Source organism: Melozone crissalis, unplaced genomic scaffold (assembly GCF_028551555.1).
Source record: "Melozone crissalis strain CALT ecotype California unplaced genomic scaffold, PUWL_Pcris_2 ptg000016l_1, whole genome shotgun sequence".
Taxonomy (NCBI): domain Eukaryota; kingdom Metazoa; phylum Chordata; class Aves; order Passeriformes; family Passerellidae; genus Melozone; species Melozone crissalis.
Window position 1 is genome coordinate 43,647,947 of NW_026535794.1, and position 23,718 is coordinate 43,671,664.

Genomic DNA, 23,718 nt, shown 5'->3' on the forward strand with positions numbered 1-23,718 from the left:
GAACTGACAAAGACTGAGTTTGGTTTCTTCTGCTGCTAAAGAAAAACAAAGCCAAGGTGACAGATCGTTAATCATGAGATGTCAATGCAAGTGCTTTTTTCAGACCATGTTGTCACTGCTCCTTTAGAAACGGGGTGTAAAGCCTACAATTAGCATGTCTTCGTTAGATTTTGACCTTGAAATCTGAAAGGTATTTTGTTCTTACTGGTAGTGTACATCATACCTTAAATTAAAATGAATCATCTCAGTGGAAGTTACTTTTACTTAAAAACTTCCTCAGCCGAAGAGTTGAGCATTGCAACTATTGTTTCAAATAATACTCCTTTGGTGTCAAGATGAACATAATTGAGTTGATAAAGCATTTTTCCCCCCCAGAATTCAACTAGTTATTAGGGTTGGTAGCTCCATAATTGGTAGCTAAAACCTACCCTTAAAATAGTTACCTGATGTGTTTTAAGATTTTTTATTGTGTTGATTTTTTTTCCTGCTAACATTTACATCCTATGTTTTGCTAACATATGATAATGTGGTGGTGCAAAACCAAGCAGGGCTGCCAGCCTAGCCTGGCTGTATTGTATTGTAGGAGCTACCTAAGGCCTTAAGATGACTCTGGGGAGATTCCCATTATTAAAAAAAAAAAAAAAAAAAATCACTTTTAGGGCGATCAGGTGTTCGAATAGGCTGCCAAGGCAGGTTGTGGAGCCACCATCTCTGGAAGTATTCAAGAGGGGTCTGGATTTGGCAGTGAGTGTTATGGTTTAGGGATCTTAGTGGCAGTGCTGGGTGCGCAGTTGGACGGGATAATGTTAAAGGCCTTTCTTTTCCAGCCTTGATGATTCTGATTCTACTCCATGTGCGTGAGCCCGGTTTGCATGGGAGGGCGGCAGAGCAGCGCTCTGAGGCGGCCGGGAATGACGGGGTTGTTTTCCCACGCCAGGAGGGCCGGGTTTGGCTGCCGGCGCTGGCGCGGGGCCCGGCGGGGCCGAGGGCACGGGCCGGGCCCCTCAGCACAGCCCGCGGCTCCGCGCTCCCCGCGCCGGCCGCTCAACGCCGCCTCCGGATCCGCCTTCTCGCGGCACCGTGCGGCTGCTGCCCGGCCAGGGGCGAGGTGGGCACCGGGCGGGCGCCTCCATGGCTCCCTGCGGGGGCTGGGCGTTCACACGCGTTCATTTTCAACCGCGGTGCCGCTCGGCTCCCGCAGCCTGCGGGGCTGCCCGGCGCTGCGGGTGAAACCGCTGCACCGTGCGGGGGTACCGGGGGCCGGTACCGCGCGGGCGCTGCCGGCGGGGGCGCGGGCGGCGGGCGTGTGTGGGCTCCGCCCGCCCTTCCGCCGCGGCGCCCCGCCCCGTCCGCCGCCTCTGCCCGCGGAAGTGAGCGGAGCGGGGATGCGGCCGCGCCGCCCCGGCACTCCGAGGTGAGAGGCGCGGCCGGGCCCCGGGGCCGGGGCGGCGAGCGAGCCGGAGCCGCCGCTTGCGCCTCCGTGCGCTGCCCCAGCCGCCTCCCCCGCGCTGCCCCGCGGCCTGCCCCTGCGGGCGGGGCCGGGCGGCCGAGGGGGCTGCGGGCGGGGGGCGCTTCGGGCAGGCAGCGCTTCCCTTCGGCGCTCCCCTGTCTCCCGCCTGGCGCCGAGGATGCGGGTGCGGGCAGAGCGGGGAAGGGGGGTTACTTGGGGTGAGGGTTTATTTTTAGGAGCTGAACGCCCCTCCCCGGGCGGGACGAGGCTGTTGGAGGCGCTGGTGGCGAGGGGGAAGCGGCGGCGCTGCTCCTCCGTGTTGCTGGAGCTGCTGGGCGGCTAATCCTAATCCTCATCCTCGGTGGTCTCTGACAGCTCTGCGGGCTCCCTGGGTGTGCGTGTGCTGCTCTGCGCTGGGCAGCCTATACGGCTTTTTATTTTTTTTAATGATTTTTTTCCTCTTTTAGCGTTGGTTTCTCTTGCAGATGTTGCTGCAGGTGGGGGCAAAGGGAGCACTGTGATTGCCTGGGATCTTGGGGCATTTCTCTCTTCACCTTTCCGCTCCCGCTCCAGCGCTGCTGTTGCTAAAGACTTTTGTAACTATCGACTCAAGTACAATTTCGATGGAAAATGAAGGTAAAGGTCTCATCAGAGTCACTGACTTCATTGGAGCTAAGAGGATTTTTGCATGCAATTTGGTGACAACTCCTACTGGTGCGTGTGTATGTTATGTTTTACCGTTCCAGGGGTTCGCAGGGTTGCTCTCGTGTGCTAATCTTGTGGTAGGGATTTTGATCTGCATTTCGAGGTTTTAAGATTTGTAGCATCGTCGTTTTTCATTATTTGTGCTGCTGCTTGTTGAAGTGTCAGAGAGATTTTATTCTCTCTTCATATACAAAGTATTTATTGTGCATTTTAGTGCTCCGTGTGTTTGGAATAGAAATATTTCATTTAGGCAGAAGCTTTTTAGCATTAGTTGCTTGGTATTTTCTTAGATTATACGATTCTCTTAAATTTTTATTTCAGGGTGAGATTGAGGAGCATTAGTTGCATTTTTTGTTGAAATATTTTTTGCATTTATGTGTTCTTGAAAATTGCTCAAATTTGCTCTCTTGGACAGTATTTAATTAAAAAGTGATACTGAAGTTTTGAGTACTGAAAAAAGTTGCTCTATTATGCTTTCCCCTTCTTGTCTAGTTTGGAAATTACTTAACCTGGGGAGTTATTTCAGTTTTCTCCTGTTGGCCTTCAATTTATACTCTGGGAACCTTGAAAGCCCCTTTGCATTGTGACAGTGACTATGAACTTTATTGATTTGGTTTTTTTTCATTTTGTATGTTTCTGTTTGACTCTGTGTGTTGAAAATCTCTAAAATTTATTTTTATTGCTATAAGGGAAGAACCATTGATATCCTCCCCCCTCCCTTATGTCATCACTATTCTCTGAAAATGGGTGGGGATTTAGGTGGCTTCTGGATTTGCTCTGCTACAGGTTGTTACAGGACATGTTAGATGTCCCTTTTTCTCCCACCTCTCTCTGAAAAGAGGAGGGTTTTTTTGATTGTTTGACTTGAAGGAAGAACTGACTTGAGATTGAGGGGTAGACCTAAGTTATTTTTTATTATTGGATATTTTTCTGTTTTGAATTATGGTTGTCGTGGATGCGTGGAAAGTTGTGTCAGTTATGAAGTCTAATTCATATTGAAAACTATGTATGTAGGTTGCTATCATCTGACATTTCAGAACTTTCTTCTAACTTTAAAATCATGTTATAATATTTTAAATTCTACTGATCATGGCCTCCAGCTGGATATTTTTAAGAAGAGCATGGACCTTGTTAGGTAGCAGGAATTTTGAAGTGCACAGAGCACCTCCAGAAGATTGGTCTTTGTTTTCAGAGGCTGGATTGCTGACAGAAGTGGGGTCAGTGCGTTTGCATTGCAGTCACTGTTGCAAGGCAAAGGGTTTTGAATGGGCAACGCCCAGGAGGGGGGGAAGGCAAGCAGAGATAATACCACTGAATAGAATCACACTTAAGGGAAAAAAAGTATCTGTGTGCCAAAACCCAAATGGCAGAAAGACTTTTAATGCCTTACAGTTCTGTTGCCAAATAAATAGTGTGTCATAGATGGAGTGCACAGTCGAGTTGTGTGTGATAGTGTGGCTCTGTGTTCTGTTCTTCCAAATGCACAAAGATGACATTTCTTATGGAATAAATGAACTATACATAAAAATTAGTGTTATTTCTATGATAGAAATAATATTATAAAAGGCTTTGGCTAGGAGGAGATACTTTAAAATATGATCAGATGCATATTTCAAAGGCAGAAATAAAGGCTGTGGTTTATTGAGGGTTTTCAAAATGGGGTAGGCTTATGTGGGTAGGAGAAAATGATGTATGATAAAAAGACTGAAGTGGTTCTTTGAACACATGAATTACTTCTTCTCCACTATTTCTGCTCCCATATCCCTTCATCTCATAATTAATTGAGTCTCCAGATGGGCATGGATATTTACAACTGTGTACTGTCTGTTTTGGTGTTCTTGGTATTTCTGAGCCCTTCTTTTTCTATCACTGTGACATTTTGAGGCAGCTAGACACCAACAGCTTTCATATTGGAACTTCCCAGCACTCTTGATGTTCTTTAATGTATTTTTTCCTGGCTGCAGCTGAAAAATCTTTGTAATCTTGTATAACAAAGATTGCATTTAGAATATTTCTAAGCTTTTTTTTTCCCTCAAGTATGTGTTTGGAAAGTCTTTTAGGTTTGGATATTGAACAAGAGATGGCAGATTGTAGGGTTTTTTCCCCTCCTGTATTTGAATGAATATTCAAGATGGGGAAGTGATGAGATGGTTAAGGAAAGTGATGTTTTTCAGTGTTAATTCTGTACTCATAAGCAGTATTATGTGTTTCTGTCCAGAATAATTGATGTCTTGTCCCAAGACTCTGTGGTTCCTGTTTCTTGTGTTGGATTGCTTGAACTTCCACAAAATTTCATGTTTCTCATGGTAAATGGGGAAGAGAGGACTTCCCATGATAGGAAGACTTCTGCATGATCATAAGCCTATGATTTAGAGGAATGACGTTTGTATTTCCATTTGGAAAGAGTGAATTTTGTGGCTTCTTTCCGTAAGAGGAGCTTTTTCTTAAACTGTAGGGAGTTAAGGAAATCTTGCATAGACAAGACATAATTTTGTAAATTTTGGATCTTTCCATTGATACCTCTAGGCCATTTGAAGTAATTTTTTGTAATGTTTTTTAAAATTTTTTTCTTTCTCTTATCAACATCTTGTAGATTGTGATTTAGGCTGTTAGTTTGAATCAGGATTACCTTGTAGAAGTCTGCCTTTTAGCAGAAAAATAAAAAATAAAGAACAGGTTTCATAGACTTTGAGTTTCTTTGAGGTCAGACCATGACCACAAATACAAATTGTTAAATAGGAGTCTTATTTTGTTTTCAAGGCCTTTAGGTAGGATTCATTTCCATATCATTAAGACCTGAATGGAAGAGGTCAAAGTAACATTTTTCTGCAAAAAAGATTTTCCCAAAATCATATGGAAGGTTGGTACAAAAAATCAGACAAGACTTGCTGCATGTAATAAAACATTGTGTGGCGATTCAGAAATCCTCCTTAATCCTCATTGTTTTGAGTCCTAGTTAGTTTTAGCTAATCTTCAAAGATGATGGTTAACCTCAACCTATGGTCCATAGTAATTTTAGGATAATTTTGATGATTGGATGAATAGGGAGATGTAAGTGAAGACTGTTTTATTTCTTAGAAAAAGGTGTTTTAGTTTTTCATAAAATCCTGACAGATCAGTAATTTTTGTCTTGTGCTTGAAGTTGCTGTGAAGTGCGGTTGAATTTCCTAGGGAGTTTCATGGGTGGTGGTTTTTAGTTTTGTTGGGTTTTTTTAAATGACAAAAATGGGTTTAGTTGCTAAGCTATCAGATTGAAGATCAGTGAATAGATTTTGGGTTTTGGGGGCAGTGAGTTTTAGCACCCTGGACTGGCTCATCACGGATTAGGCAGCTGTAAGTCCTAACGAAGGGGTGGAGCTGCGTACATGCCACAGACAACAGAGGGGGGAGGGATGCCTGCGGCAGCAGGGGCTTGACAACAAATTAAATGGTTCCAGAGTGGCATCATCAGTTGTTCATTAAGTAATATCCAAAATAATCAGATTGAAATTTGCAATACATTGAAATTTACAATACCAATGTGATGGGAAATATTGGGAGGTTCTGAAATGGACTTGGTGTTACCACAGCAGTTCAAGTTCCTTTTGGGATGTAGATGATTTCTAAACAAATTAGTAGGTGAAACAAGTAATTTTATATCCATTGATTACAGTTTTTAACTATTTACAGCTTGTAGAAAGCTAGAAACTAATACTTCACACTTATGTTGGCACAAGTTACATCTTTTGAGCTTGGAGGTTAAGGTGAGAGAGGAGAATTTTTCTCTTTTAAAAAAAAAAAAGTGTGAGTTTTCACTCAAGACCAATTCTATTCCTATATTTAAACAGTACTTCGATAAATAACTGCTAAACTAATATAGCTTAGAATTAATATGCATTAGAAACATGTATTTCCTTTTTAAATGAAAAATTTAAATTTTTAAATGAACAGTCAGAGTAATCTTTTAATCTATTTGGTTGATGGAGCATTTGATAGTTTTAGCCTTTTCTTTCCCCTTTTTTTCCCCATGCAGCTAACTTGGAAATGTTAATGTATAATAACCTAGAGGTGATTTAGCATGGTGTCACTTTGAGTTCAGATGTTGCAGAATGTATGTTTAGTTATTTTGCTCCCCTTGTAACTTCTTTACTTGGAGAGTCTATGGTATATATAAATCTCATGGTGGGGCAGGAGGAGCATTGCTGTAAGGAAAATGCAAACAAAATTCAACAAAAGAGAAACAAAAATTTTTTTCTTGCATTGTTTTTGGTGAAGAGTGACAAACATGCGGTGATTTTGAGCATCTTTTCTGTAGGACTGATTAGCCGGAAAAAGATCCTGCTTCTGAGCTGTGTTCCTGCACTAGTGTTGTGTTGTTGTCTCTCATGGTTGTTGAGTTTCTCTGGCTTGCAGGCTTGGCAGAAGGTCAGCCCAGCCCTTCCTTCCCCTTGCCCTTGTTGGGCAGCTTTCTTGAGCTGGAAAATTGGATGTGTTCATGAAGTGTTCAGGTAATGTGGAAAAAGGTGAGGGACAGGAGTGAGACCCGTTAGCTTGACTCAGTTCCTGACATAATCATGGCTTCCTTTCAGTATCAATTCACCCACAGACCATGGTGGAATTTTGCAAGAGTGGCATAAGTTAATAAATAGATTTTTAATTGTGAGATCTGCTTTTGATGTAGGGAAAGAGTTCAGATGATTCCTAATTGACATTGGGTGATAAAACTGACATTTGCAGTGTGGTTTGTAGAAGCCAGAAGGAATGATAAAGTTACAATGCAGAGACGAGAGGGAAAATAAAATGCAGTAATCAAGGTATAAATTAGGGACAAGCATCTGTTTCTAGTTATTTGTTTTGTAAACATTCTGCTCCAAACAATTAGAAAGGATAAAATGGATAATGGGTTAACAGATGCCACCTACAGAATCTTTTACAGAGGCTTCTAAAATATTTTTAAATCAAAAATTTTCTGCATACATAATTCACAAAAAAAGGAAGAAGCATTGTGAATACACTGTTGCTGCTTTCTTGATACTAATCATAAGAAAATTTATTACCATAAGTGGAGTAATTACGCATTGAGTTATATTTGCATTTAAATTGACACTGACAGTAGTTTGGTCCTGAGAACTGTGGTAAACAGTAAGTTCAGTATTTTTTTACTTAGAAATTTATTTTATTGCATTATGAAGAGAGTGCATAGCTGTCAAAGATATAATCAACTGTGGGGTCTTGAAGCTTCATTATTTTAAACAAATACTGAGAGAATATTTCTATTGCTGTTTTTGCTCAATACCAGTACATGGCAACTAAATTCTGCATGTCATGGATACATTAGCAGCACATCACAGGGTGATAAAGCTCTTCATTTTAGTGTTTGCCATTCAAGTGCCATCCTTGATTCAGAGAAGCTCAGCACTTCAGAGTGTTATGAGATACAAGCAGGCTTTTGGAGAGCAGCCACATGATCTTATTTCTAAGCTGAAATGTTCTCTTCTGGAAAGTCAGTGACTCTCTGGCAAGATAAATGACTGGTACTTAGACCCAAAGTTTTTTGGCCTTTAACTTGTTAAGGGCTTCCAGTGAATCAGGATTTAACCTGAAGCAGGAGCTATTTAGAGTCAAATGAGGTATGGCCAGCAGGGCTCTCTTCCTTGGTTGCTGAGTTTCTGAACTGATAAGTTTTGCTTTCATCGTGGCACTGGCATTGATTTGCTAATTTTAGTGTGTGCTTAGGATTGTTTATCTTTTTGTTCTTCTGATTTGTAGGTAATGACAAATGTAAGGAATGTCCAAGCAGGCTTTTCCAGTGTTCAAGGAGTTTTTTTGAACAGGAAGATTGAAAACTGAATATTTTGGCCAACCAACTATAGATAGGTCAGGTGTGTTTTTCAGTGCCTTTGTGGTAAAGCTGATGCCATCTCCAGTCTCTCAGCAATGAGGCTTTAAACCCATTGTAGTACATCCTCCAGAGCATGCATAAATGCTCTAAATGGTAAATCTTTTGTAGACATGAAAATAGAAAATGAGTTTGGCATTCTTAAGTTTCCCTGTATTGTACATTAAATAAGCTAAAGGAAGATAAAGTGGTGTTGGAGGTTTAGGTGGATTTTTTTTTTGCCATCACTCTGACAGCCAACAGCGCTGCAGTCAGGTTAAGGTATGATTATTTTTGTGAAATGTTTTCTCTAGCTAGAGAGAGGACAGTTGTCACTCACAAGGTTTGCAAAATAACCACACAGTGTATGCTATGATTACAGCAAACTGCCCATCTTTACTCTTTGCTGGTAGCCTCAGTTGAACTAGATGTGCTACTTTGTTAAATTAAAGAAGACATGGGGAAACATGCTGAAAGAGTAAAATGTATTCCAGGCATGGAGACATGTTTCTCAGAGAGTGTTCTTGGAGAGTATCTTTAGGACTTCAAAATAGTTCTTGAGGCTATTGTAGAGTTAATAAATTGCATGATAAATGGATCATCTTAGTCTTTATTACACTGCCTGAAGTAGATGGGGTTGGGGAAAGGTCACTTAAATATTTTATGACTTTTAAGGTAGGACAAATGTTGAGATTTAAAATGGTCAGTGCCAGTATTTGATTTCTGTTTCTTATTTGATCAGAAATGCCAAAGTTGTGTGTCAAAGAGTATGGTTCTGCATTATGGTTGTTCCTTGGCCATAGTGAAAGTCCTGAGCACTGCTGAAGTGGTACTGGGATATGAGGCAGGGTTTTTTTCAGGGTTACAGAGCAGTTTACCAGGTATTTCTCATAATTTGGGTGTTTATATTTCTTTGGTGAATGGGTGGTGTCTTGCCCTTTTTCTATAAAGTATTATGAAATGACACACAATAGCAAGGGTCTGAAAACTGACCTCCCAGGATAAAATTACTCTACAAGGAGAACTCATTAATGCAAATTAGTGTTTTTCTTTCCTTCTGGCTTTTTTAGAGTCAGAACTTTTCTGTGTGAACTTCCTTTGATGTGGGGGCTCCTGGTAAATGTTTTAACTAAAGTACTGTTGAATAGGAGCAATTTTTTTTTTGACTGTTAGAATACAGGACTGCTGCAGTTGTTTCCCCAGAAGTGAAAAATCATCACACTTTTCCAGAGGAGTACATTCAGTAAAAGATAGTAGACGGTAACTTCAAAGCCTTCAAAAAGTATTTCTTTTTCTGAGCAAACAGTACCTGGTAGAAAACAAGAGGCTCATTAGTTTGCAGACTTCAGTCTTTCGTGGGGTGGGAAGGGGCAGCTCTTTGCAGTGACAAGCAAAACATTCTTTTTGCAAATTGGTCATGAGTGGGTGTTTGTGTCAAATAAGTGTTGGCCCTTCTTGTTCTGAAAGCTTGATTTCCCACAGAGGCATGTGTCAGGGTTTAATGCTCTCTGACCAGGTTCTTTTAGATAACCCACATAAGGAGGGTGCAACATTGAATGTTTGGGCAACAAAGCTGGTGAAGGTCTGAAGCACAACTCCTGTGAGAAGCATAGGGAGGGAGCTGTGGTTTAGTCTGGAGAAAAGGAGGAGGAGGGGAGACCATATTGCCCTCTAGAACTGCCCAAAAGGAGGAGGTAGCCAGGTGTGGGTTTGTCTCTCCTCTCCAGCTTCTCATGACAGGACAAGAGGACATATCCTCAAGTTATGCCTAGAGGAGATTTAGGTTGGACATTAGGAGGAATTTCTTCACAGAAAGAGTGATTAGACACTGGAATGGACTCTCCAGAGAGGTGGTGGAGTCACTGTCCCTGGAGGTGTTTAAGGAAAGACTGGATGTGGCACTCAGCGCCATGGTCTAGTCACCCTGGTGCTATTTGGCCATTGGGCCCTGATCTCAGAGGTCTTTTCCAGCCTAATTGATTCTGTGATATCAAATGTGTATGTTTGAAGATACTCGATGTTGTGGGTTTTTTGATGTAGCAGAAGCACACATGCATATGATGTTTACAGTACATTTTATAAGTATAGTTTGTAATTAGCAAAATGTAGGCATTTCAATACACAGTTCAATTGCAGTACCAATGTGATTCCCATTTCCTGTCTCTGTAATATGTGCACCATTGTCATGCTGGGCATCCCTCATCACCAGAAAGGATCATGTGGGTTGAGACCCCATCTGGTGCTCCTGAAATTTGGTGGTTCAGTGCATGTGGTCACTAAGCAATGTGAGCCTGACCAGCATGGGGGGGATGCAAACTCAGACATTAGCATTCTTTTGATGAAATTGGGGAGAAACATTCACACCACCCGTTGATCCACTCAGCTGACTGAGGTGTTTATGCAAAGCAAAGGCCACCCTCCTGTCCCACTGTGTAGAGGCCAAGTCACCCTCTTTGCAACAGCAGTGGTTTGTCACACCCTGTGTTATTTCCTGAGCTTCGTGGGCGCCTCAGCCTCGCTCATCTCCTACAAGCCTTCTGTTACAGGGCTCTGTGGTCACTCACTGTACTTGAGTAGAGTTTGAGGCTCGTTTGAGAAGTTGCTGGCCAATCACAGTTGGTCTTCATGATTTAATCACACACAAGGTACAAACAGTCTGTAAAGATAAAGCCTTTCTCAAGATATCTTCCAATTCTATGCACATAATTAAAATATAGATAAATTAATTCAAAAGCCAAGAATAAGACAGTAAAAATCAGAATTTACTTAAGGTAGATATGTAGCTTGACTGCATTTATAGTTTGTGAACTTGATTGCACTGGCTTTTATTTATTTTATTAAGTCTCTGTGTGCCAAACTCAGCTGCTTCTGCCTGCTTTTTCTGCTAGCAATACTGGTTAATGTCTCTGGAGATTTAATTCCTGTTAAAATCTGGTGGAGTCTCACAGATAAAATCGAGTCATTGTCACAACCATGTTAAGTATTGCTGGTTTCAGAATGGTCTGAGGGCCCTTTGTTTGCTCCTGTCTGCCTTATCTCTGTTTTTGGAATCCTGCTATTGCTTCAGGGGCTTGCTTCTGGCTGTACAGTTGGTCTAGGATTTACTGTAACTATTAAGTGTGCCTAATGCCTTTTTGTGTGTGTGTGTACTTGGCTTTTTGTGTCTTGTCATCACTTGGCTGTGGTTCTGTGGCTGGGACTTGTATTGAGGTTCCAGAAGCACTTTGCCTTCTAAACAAGAGGGGGAGGGAAAGATGGCATGAACATCTAGTGAGATGGGTATTTTTAAGGGCATTGTTTGCTAGTGACTCTGGAATCACTGTTGTGATGCTGAGCAGTGATCTATTGAAATAGAGAGCTTGGTAGCTTAAAAGAGATAAGATAGTTCTGCTTTAAAGAAGACAGTTAAAAATGTGCATCTCCAACACCTCTAGCCACAATGTCCTAATCAGGAGGAGAGGATTTTGCAGTGATTCTTCATATCTGATGGAACTGACAGAAAAAAAAGGATTGCTTCCATTCTGGGTAGTCTTTTCCTTAAAGATGCATTTGGCAGCCAAGAGTCTTTGCCTAGTGGGAACTGTGTGTACAAAGTCTGTGTGCATCCACAGGGAGAGTCAGATCTTTGTGCCATTGACATCTAGTTATCTCTAGCTCTGTGTGTTTTCAGGATTCCGGACAGTGCAGAAGAACACTTGGTATTTAAGTATCTTACTGCACGCATGGGTGTCTGTGTTGCCCCTGTGCACCTATTATCCACCCTCTGGATGGTACAGACTTGGAGAAGAACATGCTTTGTAGGATCTGAGCTTTCTAAACCTTTCAGTGTATATCACACATAGCTTGATCATATAGAAAGTTCAGGAAATGGGAAGCTTGTATGTTTCAGTCTGGTGTTCAGTGAAAGACCTTTTATCATGTTGAACACTACTGGTTTTTTTCAGCATGGGGAGGTAGATAAAAAAAGAAAACGAATTCTTACCGTGGATGAGGAAGGCCTTATTCTTTTGGGATCCCGGTAAAGAAAGGCATGAAAAGCAGATCTCTACTAATATCTGAGAAAATGCAATAGCAAGGTATAAAATCATCTGCCCTTTCTGATGCTGGGGATCCTGAAATGATACAGCTTTGGAAGGATCTCTGGTCAGGGCATGGCACATGTAGATCTTGTTGGCTCATTGTTCATTAGTACTGTTGTGGGGTTTTACACTACAGTGTAAGGGAAACTATATGGGTGTCTTTTTTTGGTCTCTTTTTGAGGATTCACAGTACAGTCTCTCCAAGGCATAGACAAACTTCTTAGACTTTTTCACCCTTCATAAATATTTTCTTGTCAGTATAATGTCTTCCAAGTACCCCGGGGAGTAACAGTCCTCTTGGAATGTGGCACTTGCCCTGAAAAAAAGTTGGGGTGCTCCTGCACTCTGCATATCTAAGACTTAAGCAGGCCAAGTCTTACATTCTAAGCCTATGCAACAAAAAAATATTGACTGTCATTTCATTTTTTGAATTTATTATAACATCCATCCCTGATGGTAGTTAAATCTGGAATTAGAGCTTTGAAGTGTCCCATGGACAAAGTGCTCTAATATCCTTACCTCATTAATAAAACTGCAGTTCCTGAGCAAAGTGCCTGTAATACTTCAAGTGGGAAAGACAGGACACTGTACACATACTTAAAATGAAATGCACATTGATTAGTTACACATTGATTAGGTGGACATTCATTAATTGTGCTATTGATTGGACGCAGCATGACTCAGTAACGATCACACGTTATCTGTGATAATCACGTACCTGAATGTGGGTCACTGACTGCTCACACAGTAATAATCTTGCAGGCAGATCATTACAAATGAGTTGAAAGGTCTTTGCAGTACTTGTATGGCTTGAAAGGGGTTCACTTTTACAGGGATTGATGGGACAGATTCAGACAGATTTAAGTGAGCTGTTCAGATGGACCTGAAGATTCAGAAGGAATCTCAAAGAATTAGAATTCCTTTCAGTACCTCAACTTAAATTTCATTTTTTTGTGAACATCTGGGATTTTTTTTCATTTTTGCGGTTCTCTATAGATTTGTTTCTCTACTACCTTTGTGTTTCATATTTGTAGGTCAGTTGAGGAGCTTTATATAACATTTGGAGGGCTTTATATTAGCTAATTAGCCAAAGTGTTCTGGTCACCAGTTTGTCTAAAAATAGATTTTGCTGTGAGGGTGTTCTAGATTTTTAGTCTGCTCTTGGTGAATATGGGTCCTTTCATTTTCTGGGCAAGAAGAGCTAAAATTGCCCTTAAAAATAATTGTGAAAATATACTGATGTCAGTGAGCCCTACTGATGGATAATGGACTCATCCTGCTAAGCTAGAAAAGCAACGGTGGAGGTAAGCTGTTGGTACTTGATATTGCTCATGGTAGAAGGAAGTTAGGTAGGCTCTTGTAGCCTATGAGAAAGAAGAAACAGTAGCACATTGCTGTTGACTAGTTGACTAGATTTTTCTTCAGAGAAAACAGAAGGGAACTCTGAATTTCTGGTAGTTTTAGCCTTCCAGGCAAATTTGTATTTATTTTGATAAACATCCTTTGGTCACAGTTCCATGGTCGTATGATTGATGCGTATTTCTTGGCCTAGAAATGATGCTGTGTGCCTTGGAAGTGGCCCAAGAAAAGCCCTTCCTGAGGCAATGGTGTATTTTTGTTAGTTAGCATCCTGCTGCTTTGTTCCTTGGTGGAATCAGCTGCAAGTGGGGAATGGAAAGCTGTAGACACGGAAGCCTCAGTGGTGACGTATATGCTGCCTGTATCCAATACCTGACATTGGCCAGCATCATTTCTTAGTCCATATTTTCTTTATCCATAAAAAACTTGGCCTGCAATGAAATACTGAACTATTTTAAGGTATCAACCGATGAATGATGGAGAATTAATTGCAGCATAGGATGGAAAGAAATTCTGCTCTATGTGGGTTGTCACCAACCCAGAGCACTGTGGTTCTGGGAATAGCTCTTGTTGGGTACCTTAAAGGGTGTTGTGGAGGCCCAGATCTCTGGTGGGCAGCAGTGCAAAGGGCTGCAGAGAGCACTTGCCAACTGTATAGAATAAATAATTTTTCTAGTTTTGTGGAAGTAAAGGTGCATACTAACAGCAAAATCATTTGTTTGAATACAGTTACTGTGGTCCAGCAGATAGCAAGGACAGCTGTTTTTCAGACCTAAATCTGTTGGTGCAACACACTTTATATTTTGTAAGGGGAATAGTGATTGGTTTCTCATTGGCTAAGCAATTGAAATTTAATTTGTGTCAGGGTTAGACATTTGAAGCTGTTCTTTTCAGAACTACAAATGTAGTTTAATCTATAAAGATTGTAGAGGGTTTTTAGAAATTAGATGAGGATCCATGCAGAATTATTGTACTATGTGTAATTCTGCTTTGGTGAAAGAAGCTGGTTATAAAAAGACTTTTTGAGCCTTTCTCTTTCTGATTCTATATCAGATTTTCTCTGTAGATTTTTCCACCACATACAGAACACCGTTCTTTGTAACAGGGGGAGATAATGTGAGTGAAATACATTCAATATGACTGGCTTTTTTGAGTCTGTCACAAAAAGGTTGTCAAAATAAGCTTTGTTGTTGCACTGTAGTTCCGTGGTAATGAAGATTTATTTGGAAAATAAACCTGGTCTCTGAGAGAGCCTTAACATTTCTGTTTAAGAATATTTAAATTTTTAAAATAATGTTTAAAAACATTATTAGACTTCCTGAAGCCCTAATTGATAATATTTGAGAAATGACCTGTTATGTGTCCTTTTTTGGAGTTGTTGTTTGTGTTTAGCAGTGATGTCAGTTGTTAAAAGGAAAAAGATTTTTCTCAGCTCTAAAATTTGTAATGGCTGTCAGTTCATTTCTGCCTGCCCTTACTGGCATGGTTGCTCAGCATTTTTATTGAGAATGTGGAATCACTTTGGTCAAAGTCATGTGTTTGTGGGCTTGTTTTGGAGCAGCACTTAGGCTTAAGAGTTTTCTGCCCAAAACTGGTGTTTGGTAGCTACAAAGAAAATGAGCTACAATAGTAGAGTACATGGCCAACAGCATGCAATACAGAAAATGAAGATTGCCATACCTTTTCTGGGACATAAAGTGCTGGAATCTCTTAATGTGTTGTCATCTTTAGGTACTTGTGTGTTAAGTCTCAGCACCCATGGAGGAGTTATATACAATGCAGTAATTATTTCCTAAAGTATAAACCTGCCAGTTGAAATTCTGTGCAAGTACAATGTGAAAGGCATTTCTGTGGTCTGCATGTTTGCATGTTAGGTCTCTTCCAGTTAATGGTGGGGGGATGTGCGTGCAGCATGAAGTGTTAATTGTGGGCGCAGTGAGATAGTCAGCAGGAAAAGAAGAGTATTAATCCAGCTTCTCATGTAAACAAAAATCAGAAACTCTGAAGTTTCATTAAATATCAAAGCAGTGCTGAGCTATGCAATCAATGTTGCTATTGTGTTTTTCTGCAGTTCACAAAATTTTAGCTGCCTAAAATTACAGAAAACATTACTTTTTATAGCATTGATTTGAAACTTTTGTACTGTAGTCAAGTTTTATGGCTTCACTTACATCTGTACTCTTGTTTGACGTTTTCTTACTGGTGTTTCTCCTTTCTTTATGTACAAGAAAATGTAAATAGACCTGCTTAGAGCACCTTCATTAATGGCTAGAAAGTAGGAGCAGGAAGTGAAATTTATCTGGGCTGACTTTCTGACTAGATATCAATGATAATGAGCTAAAGGATTATTAAGTTATTTTGCTGTTAGGATCTTTGCCATCAGTGAACATATGACAGAAATTATGGCTCTCACTTGCATGTCCTGTGTTTTATTATTGCAGGTGGTAACTGCATGAAAATAAGATGAATTGTAGATTTTTTTTAAGTGCAATGTTTATAAAAAACTGCCTGTGAATGGTATAAATACTTAATTGCTCAGGCATGTGTTGTTTAAAATAAAACATTAGCACTCTCCTTCCCTTCAGACTTTGGTTTTGTTTCTAGGTTGCACGTCTTCAAAAAATCCCTGATGGTGACAATGAGACAATGATTCCTGTACTGTCTTCAAAAAAAGCAAGTGAATTGCCAGTTGATGAAGTAGCAAGTATTCTGCAAGTAAGTAAATTTTTTGTATCAAAAGAATGTACTGATGGTAGCAAGCAATAATTTTGATATTTCTTAAGGACAGATCTTGCAATTGAATGTTGATGCATTATCATGCAGTTTCATGTTAGCTATTACCTGCTTCTAAAAGCAAGTTGATTTTTAAATTGTTACTAGAAAGGCTTTAATCTCTGAATATTAAAAAAAATTCGGACATTTGCAGGGGCAGTGAGATTGAATTTGAAAATGTTTGGATTTGTCTGCTTTGAACATTGCAATTTGTTAATAAAAATCCTAGAGTCAATCTTGCTATAAAATTTGGTCCTGAGTTTTTCTTTTTGTATTGCTTCAATTTCCCTAAGGAATCTTTAATGTTCTTAATTTATTTTGGTAGCCTCCATCTTAAGTGGAGAAACAGGACTGAGAAAGCTACCCATTGACAGATTTATGAACCATTCAATCTGGGTTAATTTTTGTGATAGATGGTCTTTTTTCATTTTCTGTATGCTTGACTGCTTGAGGAGTACACCATGATGAATGTTGGTCACTGACAACTCAAGATTTTGAAGCTATTGCAGTCATTTGGCTGAGTCACTGAACTCCTGCCATAACCCTCAAGAGTCTGAAGGATGCCCACAGTTTGATTTGTTGTAGAGTTTTTTGCAGGAAAGGTCAGCAGTCATTTATAGATGTGAAGCAACATCTGCTTCCATATTCTTTGTGAATTTTTGATTGAATTCTTTAAATACTGACAGAGTTTTAAAGTAGTAGTTAGCTTTTATTATCACACAAACAGTAGTACCAAGCTTGTCTTTTTGATGTTGCCCAAATTCATATAATCAAAGGCTGTGTATTTGGGTGTGAGAATTTACCCCAGCTTCTCAGTGTAACTGCTGTTTCAATCTTTGCATATTTTAATAGGCTAATCTTCAGAATGGCTTAAAAAACTGTGAAGTTTGTCATAGACGGGCATTCCATGGATGGAATGAATTTGATATTAGTGAAGATGAACCACTATGGAAAAAATATATATCCCAGGTGAAGATTTTTGTCCTTTTTGCTTTTCGGTTTGCATACTTTTCAGTAGTTTTGCTGTTCATTTTGTTTTGCTTAGCTTTTGTATACATGAACATACTGTGATAAAAGTGGGAAAAATCTAGTTGAGGCATAACTACAGCTTGTAAAATTTATATCTAATTTACCTATTGAAAAAGCTTTTACTTAGGTGTTAATCTATAAGCATCATAGTGTTTTGATTGTGATTTGTTCTTAAATGTATGTTCATAGCTATCCAAAGGGTGCCATTCATAACTAGCCAGAGGGCTAGAAAAGCAGAATAAACTTCCCTGTAGTCAAACTTGGTCCTGAGTTGTACTAAGATCAGAGAACAATGCATATGACCGTTGGTAAATATTTAAATGGAATGTGAAATATGAAGAACCTGATAGGAAATTTCAAAAAGCAAAACCGCTGCCTTTGATCTGAGGGTGGAGGTGGGACCAGCCTTGATTCTGGTGTTGAGCAGAGCTGGCAAGAGTCAAGTGTGAATTTGTTTCTTAGCAGTGTGATATATCTCAAATACATATATACATATCTGATGTGAAGGTGTCACTACTTTCTCCTGCCTCCCCGTCCCACCTCCCAAGATATTTACACAGAGGATTCTTCTCATGAATTTTAAATATTAAATATTTTGATCTGTGTTTGCTGCACCTTGGCTGTGCAGCAGTGCAACCCTGAAGTTGCACTCTGTGCTCCTTGGGAGAGATTAAAAAGACATTCAGTGCTCTGATGATGGTAATGATGGGAACACATCCCATCCTGGCTGTGCTCTGGCACTAATAGTTTATTTTCAAGTGTGTAGGGTCAATTACTCAGATACAACAGAACACTTCCAAGGCATATTGCCCAGGACTATTTTAGATGGGATTTATTAAGATTCATACTTGCTTTGAATGTGCTTATCAGATCTGCTTTTGGAATGTTCTTTTTTATACTGTTTCTCAAAAAAATGAGCACGTCATAAAAGAAAGATCCTTTATTGTTTTAGCCTTAAAAAACTGTGGAAATCAAATGTTCTAAAAGGAAAACTTCTATCTTGTAAAAGAAGAATCATGAATTGAAAGTTAAGAAATATATTGCTACCTTAACAGTGATCAGATGCTGGAGCAGTATCAGTCTTTTACCCCAAAGACATTTTGAATGTATTTCAGGCTTCTTTTTGTATGTTTAAATACAGTATAAACAGTTATAGGAGATAATTCTTTTTGCATTTAAAATGTGGATCAAGAAATGTAAGAAACATTTTCTTCCTGTTACATATTGCATACAGTCTATTCAAGGTCTTTGATATTTAAAAGAAAATGCCCCAAGTAAGCATCTGAACTGTAGAGTTAGCTTTTCTTTGCACTGCTAGGTTATAAATATTTTAATAATGGAATAATATGTTTTAAAAATAGATCTGGTGTGCTCTGAGGGGTAGGTAAAATGGCCTTTCTGTCAAGAGTGTGGCTGAATTACTATTCTGTTTCGTTTCAGTTTAAAAATCCCCTTATTATGCTTCTCCTGGCATCTGCAGTCATCAGTGTTGTAATGCATCAGTTTGATGATGCTGTCAGTATTACTGTGGTAAGCAATTAAAATTCTGTCTTGGTTGGGAGTACTTGGGAATGTGTGACTTGGGAATGTGTCATGATGCTGAACACACGTGTGTGTTCAGCATCATGAGAGTGCCAGTGTGGGGTGGGATCACTTGATTGCAGTTACTGAGTTGGATTTGTGTGTTATCGTTAAATCCATTTGGTTCGTGACTGCAGTTTGGTTTTTTCCTTTTCTTTGAGAGCAGCAATACATATCAAAATACATCCATGAATAATTTTTGGCTGCTTCTTGCATCTTTTCTATTGGTAAAATGCCTGTCTTTAGGCATTTGTTCAGAGAAGCAATTTTTGGTGTGTTCTGTGTAATTTTAATCTAAAATTATGCTTTAATTTCAAACTGAAGCCAACAAAAACCTTCTGTGAATTTACTTGAAAGATGTAATCTTTTAAAGCATGAAGTAAAACCTGAACTGTCTAGAAATCACAGAAGAAAGATAGAAGCTGAAATAATAAATTTTTGTAGAAGGTTGCAGTTAAATAGGGTGCTGAACTCGTGAGCCAAATATAGTACTCATAACTGTTTGTCGCTGCAGTTGGCACAGAGAAGAAACTGTAATCCCTTTGACCTTTTAGGGGCCATAGGTGGTGACTGAAAATCATGATTTCTGTATGACTAGAGGCACGTCCTGGCTGGGTTTTTTTTCTGTTTTCTCTTACCTCTGTACTTTCTGTGTTGACTTTACTTTTGTACATAACTCAGGGTAACTGGAGGTTTGCCCCTAACCCCTCTAATTTTTTATAAAGAATAATTGCCTTTGAAAGACAACCTGTGTGACCTCTTAAAGATGAAACTTGCAATTTTGAATTTGAGTGTAGCGTTAGTTTGGAGTAGTTTGTTTTGTTCCTAAATTGGATGTAGGTAAATTGTTGTATTATGAAATATATTTAATTATTGTGGCTGAAAGTTGACTTATTTAATGTTTTTTCCCCTTGCTTAGTGCCTTTAATTCTATTTCTTAACCCTCCTGAGCAAGGCAATGAGAAAAAACCAAGGCAGTGAGTGTAAGAGAGCAGTAATTTCTGCATTCTTTGGTACAGCCTGGAAGAAATCTTTTAATAGCCTTGTGAACATTGTTAGTAATATCTTAAAATACAGAGAAAAAGTGTGATTGAGTTAAAGGTATAGCTGTGGGTTTTGTCTTAACATCTGACTAACATGTACCATTTAGTCTTGTTATTATCAATAATGCCCACTTTATCACCAAGTGTGCATTTCTTTTATTTCATTTTCAGATGATAGTGCACTTTTTCTATGATTATGCATTGTGTTCAGAGCCTTGGCAACAAAACTCATTTGCTGCTAAAGATCAATGACATATATTACTTTTGGTGGCATTGCTGTCTTGAGCTGCTTCTGCCATCCTTTTAGCTCTGCTAGTATAAATGTAAAACCTCTTGATCTGGACTGGGAAATGATGAAGATTAAAAGAAAAATAAATTCATTAAATACTTTCCATTTGGCTTCTTAATGCAGGCCATTACACACAGACACAAGCTGAGAGACTGATGTGAGGCTAGGAATGCAAAGCTTTTTCAGGTAGTGTGCTCTGTGGAGTATAATATAGCCTCCAAAAACCATGCAGCTGTGGTGGAAATATTCCATGGAAAGATGAAATATATATAGTTATTTCCTCATATTCAGTTGGTGAGGCTAATGTTACTATCACAAGTAAGGTGGTTTTATGTGGATTTATTTAAGAGTTCAAGAGAGTTTTTCACTTGCAAAATGGTAATATCTTGGTTATTTTTAGTAGTTGCTGTGTGTACTTGGAAGGCTTAATTAATGGTTGTTGTGTTACAGTTCTGGAAGAAATCAGTGTAACAACTCAGCTTGAGTAACAAATTCAGTTAATGAAGCAAAACTAAATATGAGAGTGTATTGAAGGAGAAGATGGGACTTGCTCTACAGTGAACTCTGATCTTTGTTGTTTCCTGAAATAGATTTATTTCATTTGCTCACTTTCACATCGCATGCTTGTAATGTAATGTTTATGTTGAAGTGTTGCAACCAGAATTGTGTGTGATAGAGGGGACTATGAAGGCTGCTCTTGAGGCCTTAGTACTTATCTTGGATTCTTCCTTATGAGCAACATTTTTTAGCTTTTTTGTTTGGGATCTCTGACATCCTGTCTGTTTGGGTTGTGTCCTGTTTCACTCTGTGGGTGCCTTGGGCAGTTTCTGAGGCTCATCCTCCTCTTGTTCTTGCTAGGATGTTTTATGGCTCCAGACTGGTTCTTCAGCTTGCTGCCTTTTATCTAGTCTTTGTGTTATCTTGGTGTTTGAGTGAAACCACATCTGTGATGCCCTATAGTAGTTAACACACCTTTGTTCTGGTCATAGAAAACACCAGTCAGTTTTTCTGTTTGTGTCATGGGTCTCTTTCTGTTGCTGTCTCTTACTCGCTCCTTAGAAACAGGAAGCAGAGGCAGTTTTTCAAGTTTGCTATCTAGATATTAATCTTATTTTTAGTAAACTCAGGTTATTGCATTCTTGGACATCACTGAAGCAGGTGCAAATAGATAATGGCTTTGCTTTTATGACAGACCTGAGAGATAGAGAGTGATTTTGAGCATGAGAAAATTAGTTTGTTTCCAAATCATCTTGTTAATATGTAGTAACAACTATGACTGAGCAAAATCAAATATGATTGCTTACTTTCATGGTCATTTGGAATGCTTTTATCTCACCCACTTCTGTTCTCTTGCAGGCAATAGTCATTGTTGTTACAGTTGCCTTCGTTCAGGTGAGACAGCTGTTGTCCAAATAAGATCATTGCTTTTTTGTGAATTCCTTTATTAAAAAGACTGAAGCAGTTGTCTTGGTGCATTGTGCTGTGAATGGCTGAGTAATGTGCTTTCATCCAAGTCTTTGCCTTTCCTAAAGTGCATGATTTTTCCTGCTTTAACCATGTTGACATTTATGCACCTGTATCAGTATTATACTCAGCAATAAGAGTACTTGTAAGTCCTTGTGATAAACAGTGTAGAAGTACATAAACATCTAACTTCATAGAAAAGATTTTGAAAATGTAGCTCTTGCTTGAATTTTATGCAGAAATGGAAACAAAGATTGTCTTTGTTTCCCAAGTCATAAAAAAGTTTTCTTTTTGTAAATGCACAGCTTTAGTCAGGGTGTGCCCAAACCAGAATTGCTTTGTCTGTTTGTACTTTATATCTTTAATTATCTTAATTTTGTAACCTGTTTGTCCAGTTAAAGATGAGCTGTGTTACCTTGGCTATCAGGGGGGCTAAGAACATGAACACAGTATTTTTGGTACTCATTTGTTAAACTGTAGCATTCAATAATGTGTCTGATCCCTGAGTTTAGAAGCATTCCAATAAGTATTACAAAGACCTGAAGATGTTGAAAGAAAATGTAAAGGACCTCTGCTGTTTTTTCAGAAGAAATGCATGTAGGCAAATCTGTAAAATTTTTCAGTGTTTGGACCATATTTGCTTTTTAACCTATCTGATATAGAATTGTTGAAAGTAATCTCTTATCTGTTTGGCATATTACTTAATACAACTTTATTAATGAAATAAATTTCAGTAGCTGTATTTTGTGTTGTGCAAGTTTTCCCTGTTTAAAACTACGATCTTATTTATTTTTAAAAAAATGTCTCTGCAGGAGTACAGATCAGAAAAATCTCTTGAAGAGCTTAGTAAACTAGTGCCTCCAGAATGCCATTGGTACGTACTTTGGTCCTTTAAGTCCTAAAGTAAATCATGGGAAGTTTAATCTGAAATGAGTAAATGGGAAAGACTTTGCTTAACTTAGTTCCTTTGTGTCAAGTTTTTATGGTGACATAGAACACACTTTGCTTTTGTTTATTTTAAAGATTGTTTAATGAACCTAAAAAACTACACTGTGTGGTTGTGTCTTTGAACCCTTCCAGTGGTGTTACTGCTGTGTAAGTTGTCAGAAATAAGCAGCAAGTTAGAAATATTGTGCTGAAATGTGTAGCATTGCAAGGTGCAATGGTGTGAATACTTTTCTCAGCCAGGATGCCAGAGAAGTCACTCTCCCTGCTCTTTGTGCCCACAGTGTGCGAGAAGGTCGGGTGGAACACACACTTGCAAGAGATTTAGTGCCAGGGGATACAGTCTGCCTGTCAGTGGGAGACAGAGTCCCAGCTGATCTACGGTTATTTGAGGTATATTCCTAACTTGGATTTAATGTTTAGTAACTTTACTTTCTGTGGGACACATGGGAAGGGAAGATAGCCACTGAGTAGTGAAGTGCAGTAAGTGTTCTTGTTTGGAGTTCACAACTATCTTGATAGAAAATTTGATCCAATTATTTTCCAAATGTCACATACATCCTTAACCAATGTATGTTGTTTCTTACTGTAGGACAGGAGAAAGCATTTTAAAATTTTATATATGATGTATTCTTGAAAATGCTGTCTTTTCCCTGTCAATGTTAAATATGTAGTAAAAACATTGTTTTCTGTCTGAATGCTAAGATATTTTTCATCTGGTTGAAGGTGGTTTTCACTCCTTATTTGCATTACATTTTGCGGTATAGTTCCACTGTTCTCCAATCGTGGAATATCAGAAAAACTTGTGAAATTGTGCTGGTGAAATCTTTTCGCTCTGACACTTTTTCATCTGTGTGTTGCATCTTCTAGTTTACTGAATACTTAATTTGTGGTATTAGCACTGCTGGAAGTGCTTGACTTGAAGCAATTGCACTATAGCAGTACTTGAATGTTCTCTAAAAATGAAGAGGAATATATATATATATATATTCATCTGTCATATTTTGGTAGTCTTAGTTGAGTAATGTTGTTTTTCTGTCAGATGGGGCATCCTCAGTTTGCTCAATATCTGGGCCATCTATCCTGTTAAATAGTGTCTGGATATAAAAATCTGTATGTCCAGGCTATCCACAGCTGATAGTTAA

General features: G+C 39.1%; 1 protein-coding gene across 6 annotated transcripts in view; it reads left to right on the forward strand.

The window, feature by feature from the left end:
• Positions 1–23,718, forward strand: part of ATP2C1 (ATPase secretory pathway Ca2+ transporting 1) — a 62,698-nt gene that overhangs the window by 16,130 nt on the left and 22,850 nt on the right. The window contains exons 1-8 of one of the 6 annotated variants that reach the window (XM_054273319.1): positions 1,329–1,414; positions 1,936–2,086; positions 16,055–16,165; positions 17,075–17,191; positions 18,692–18,781; positions 21,521–21,556; positions 22,441–22,502; positions 22,858–22,966. In XM_054273319.1, the coding sequence (XP_054129294.1) occupies positions 2,081–2,086; positions 16,055–16,165; positions 17,075–17,191; positions 18,692–18,781; positions 21,521–21,556; positions 22,441–22,502; positions 22,858–22,966 (531 nt within the window). In that variant the 5' untranslated portion in view covers positions 1,329–1,414; positions 1,936–2,080. Of the gene's footprint in view, positions 1–1,328; positions 1,415–1,823; positions 1,845–1,917; positions 2,165–16,054; positions 16,166–17,074; positions 17,192–18,691; positions 18,782–21,520; positions 21,557–22,440; positions 22,503–22,857; positions 22,967–23,718 lie in introns of those variants that run through there. The other 5 variants (XM_054273320.1, XM_054273322.1, XM_054273321.1 and 2 more) reach the window with 5 other exon arrangements.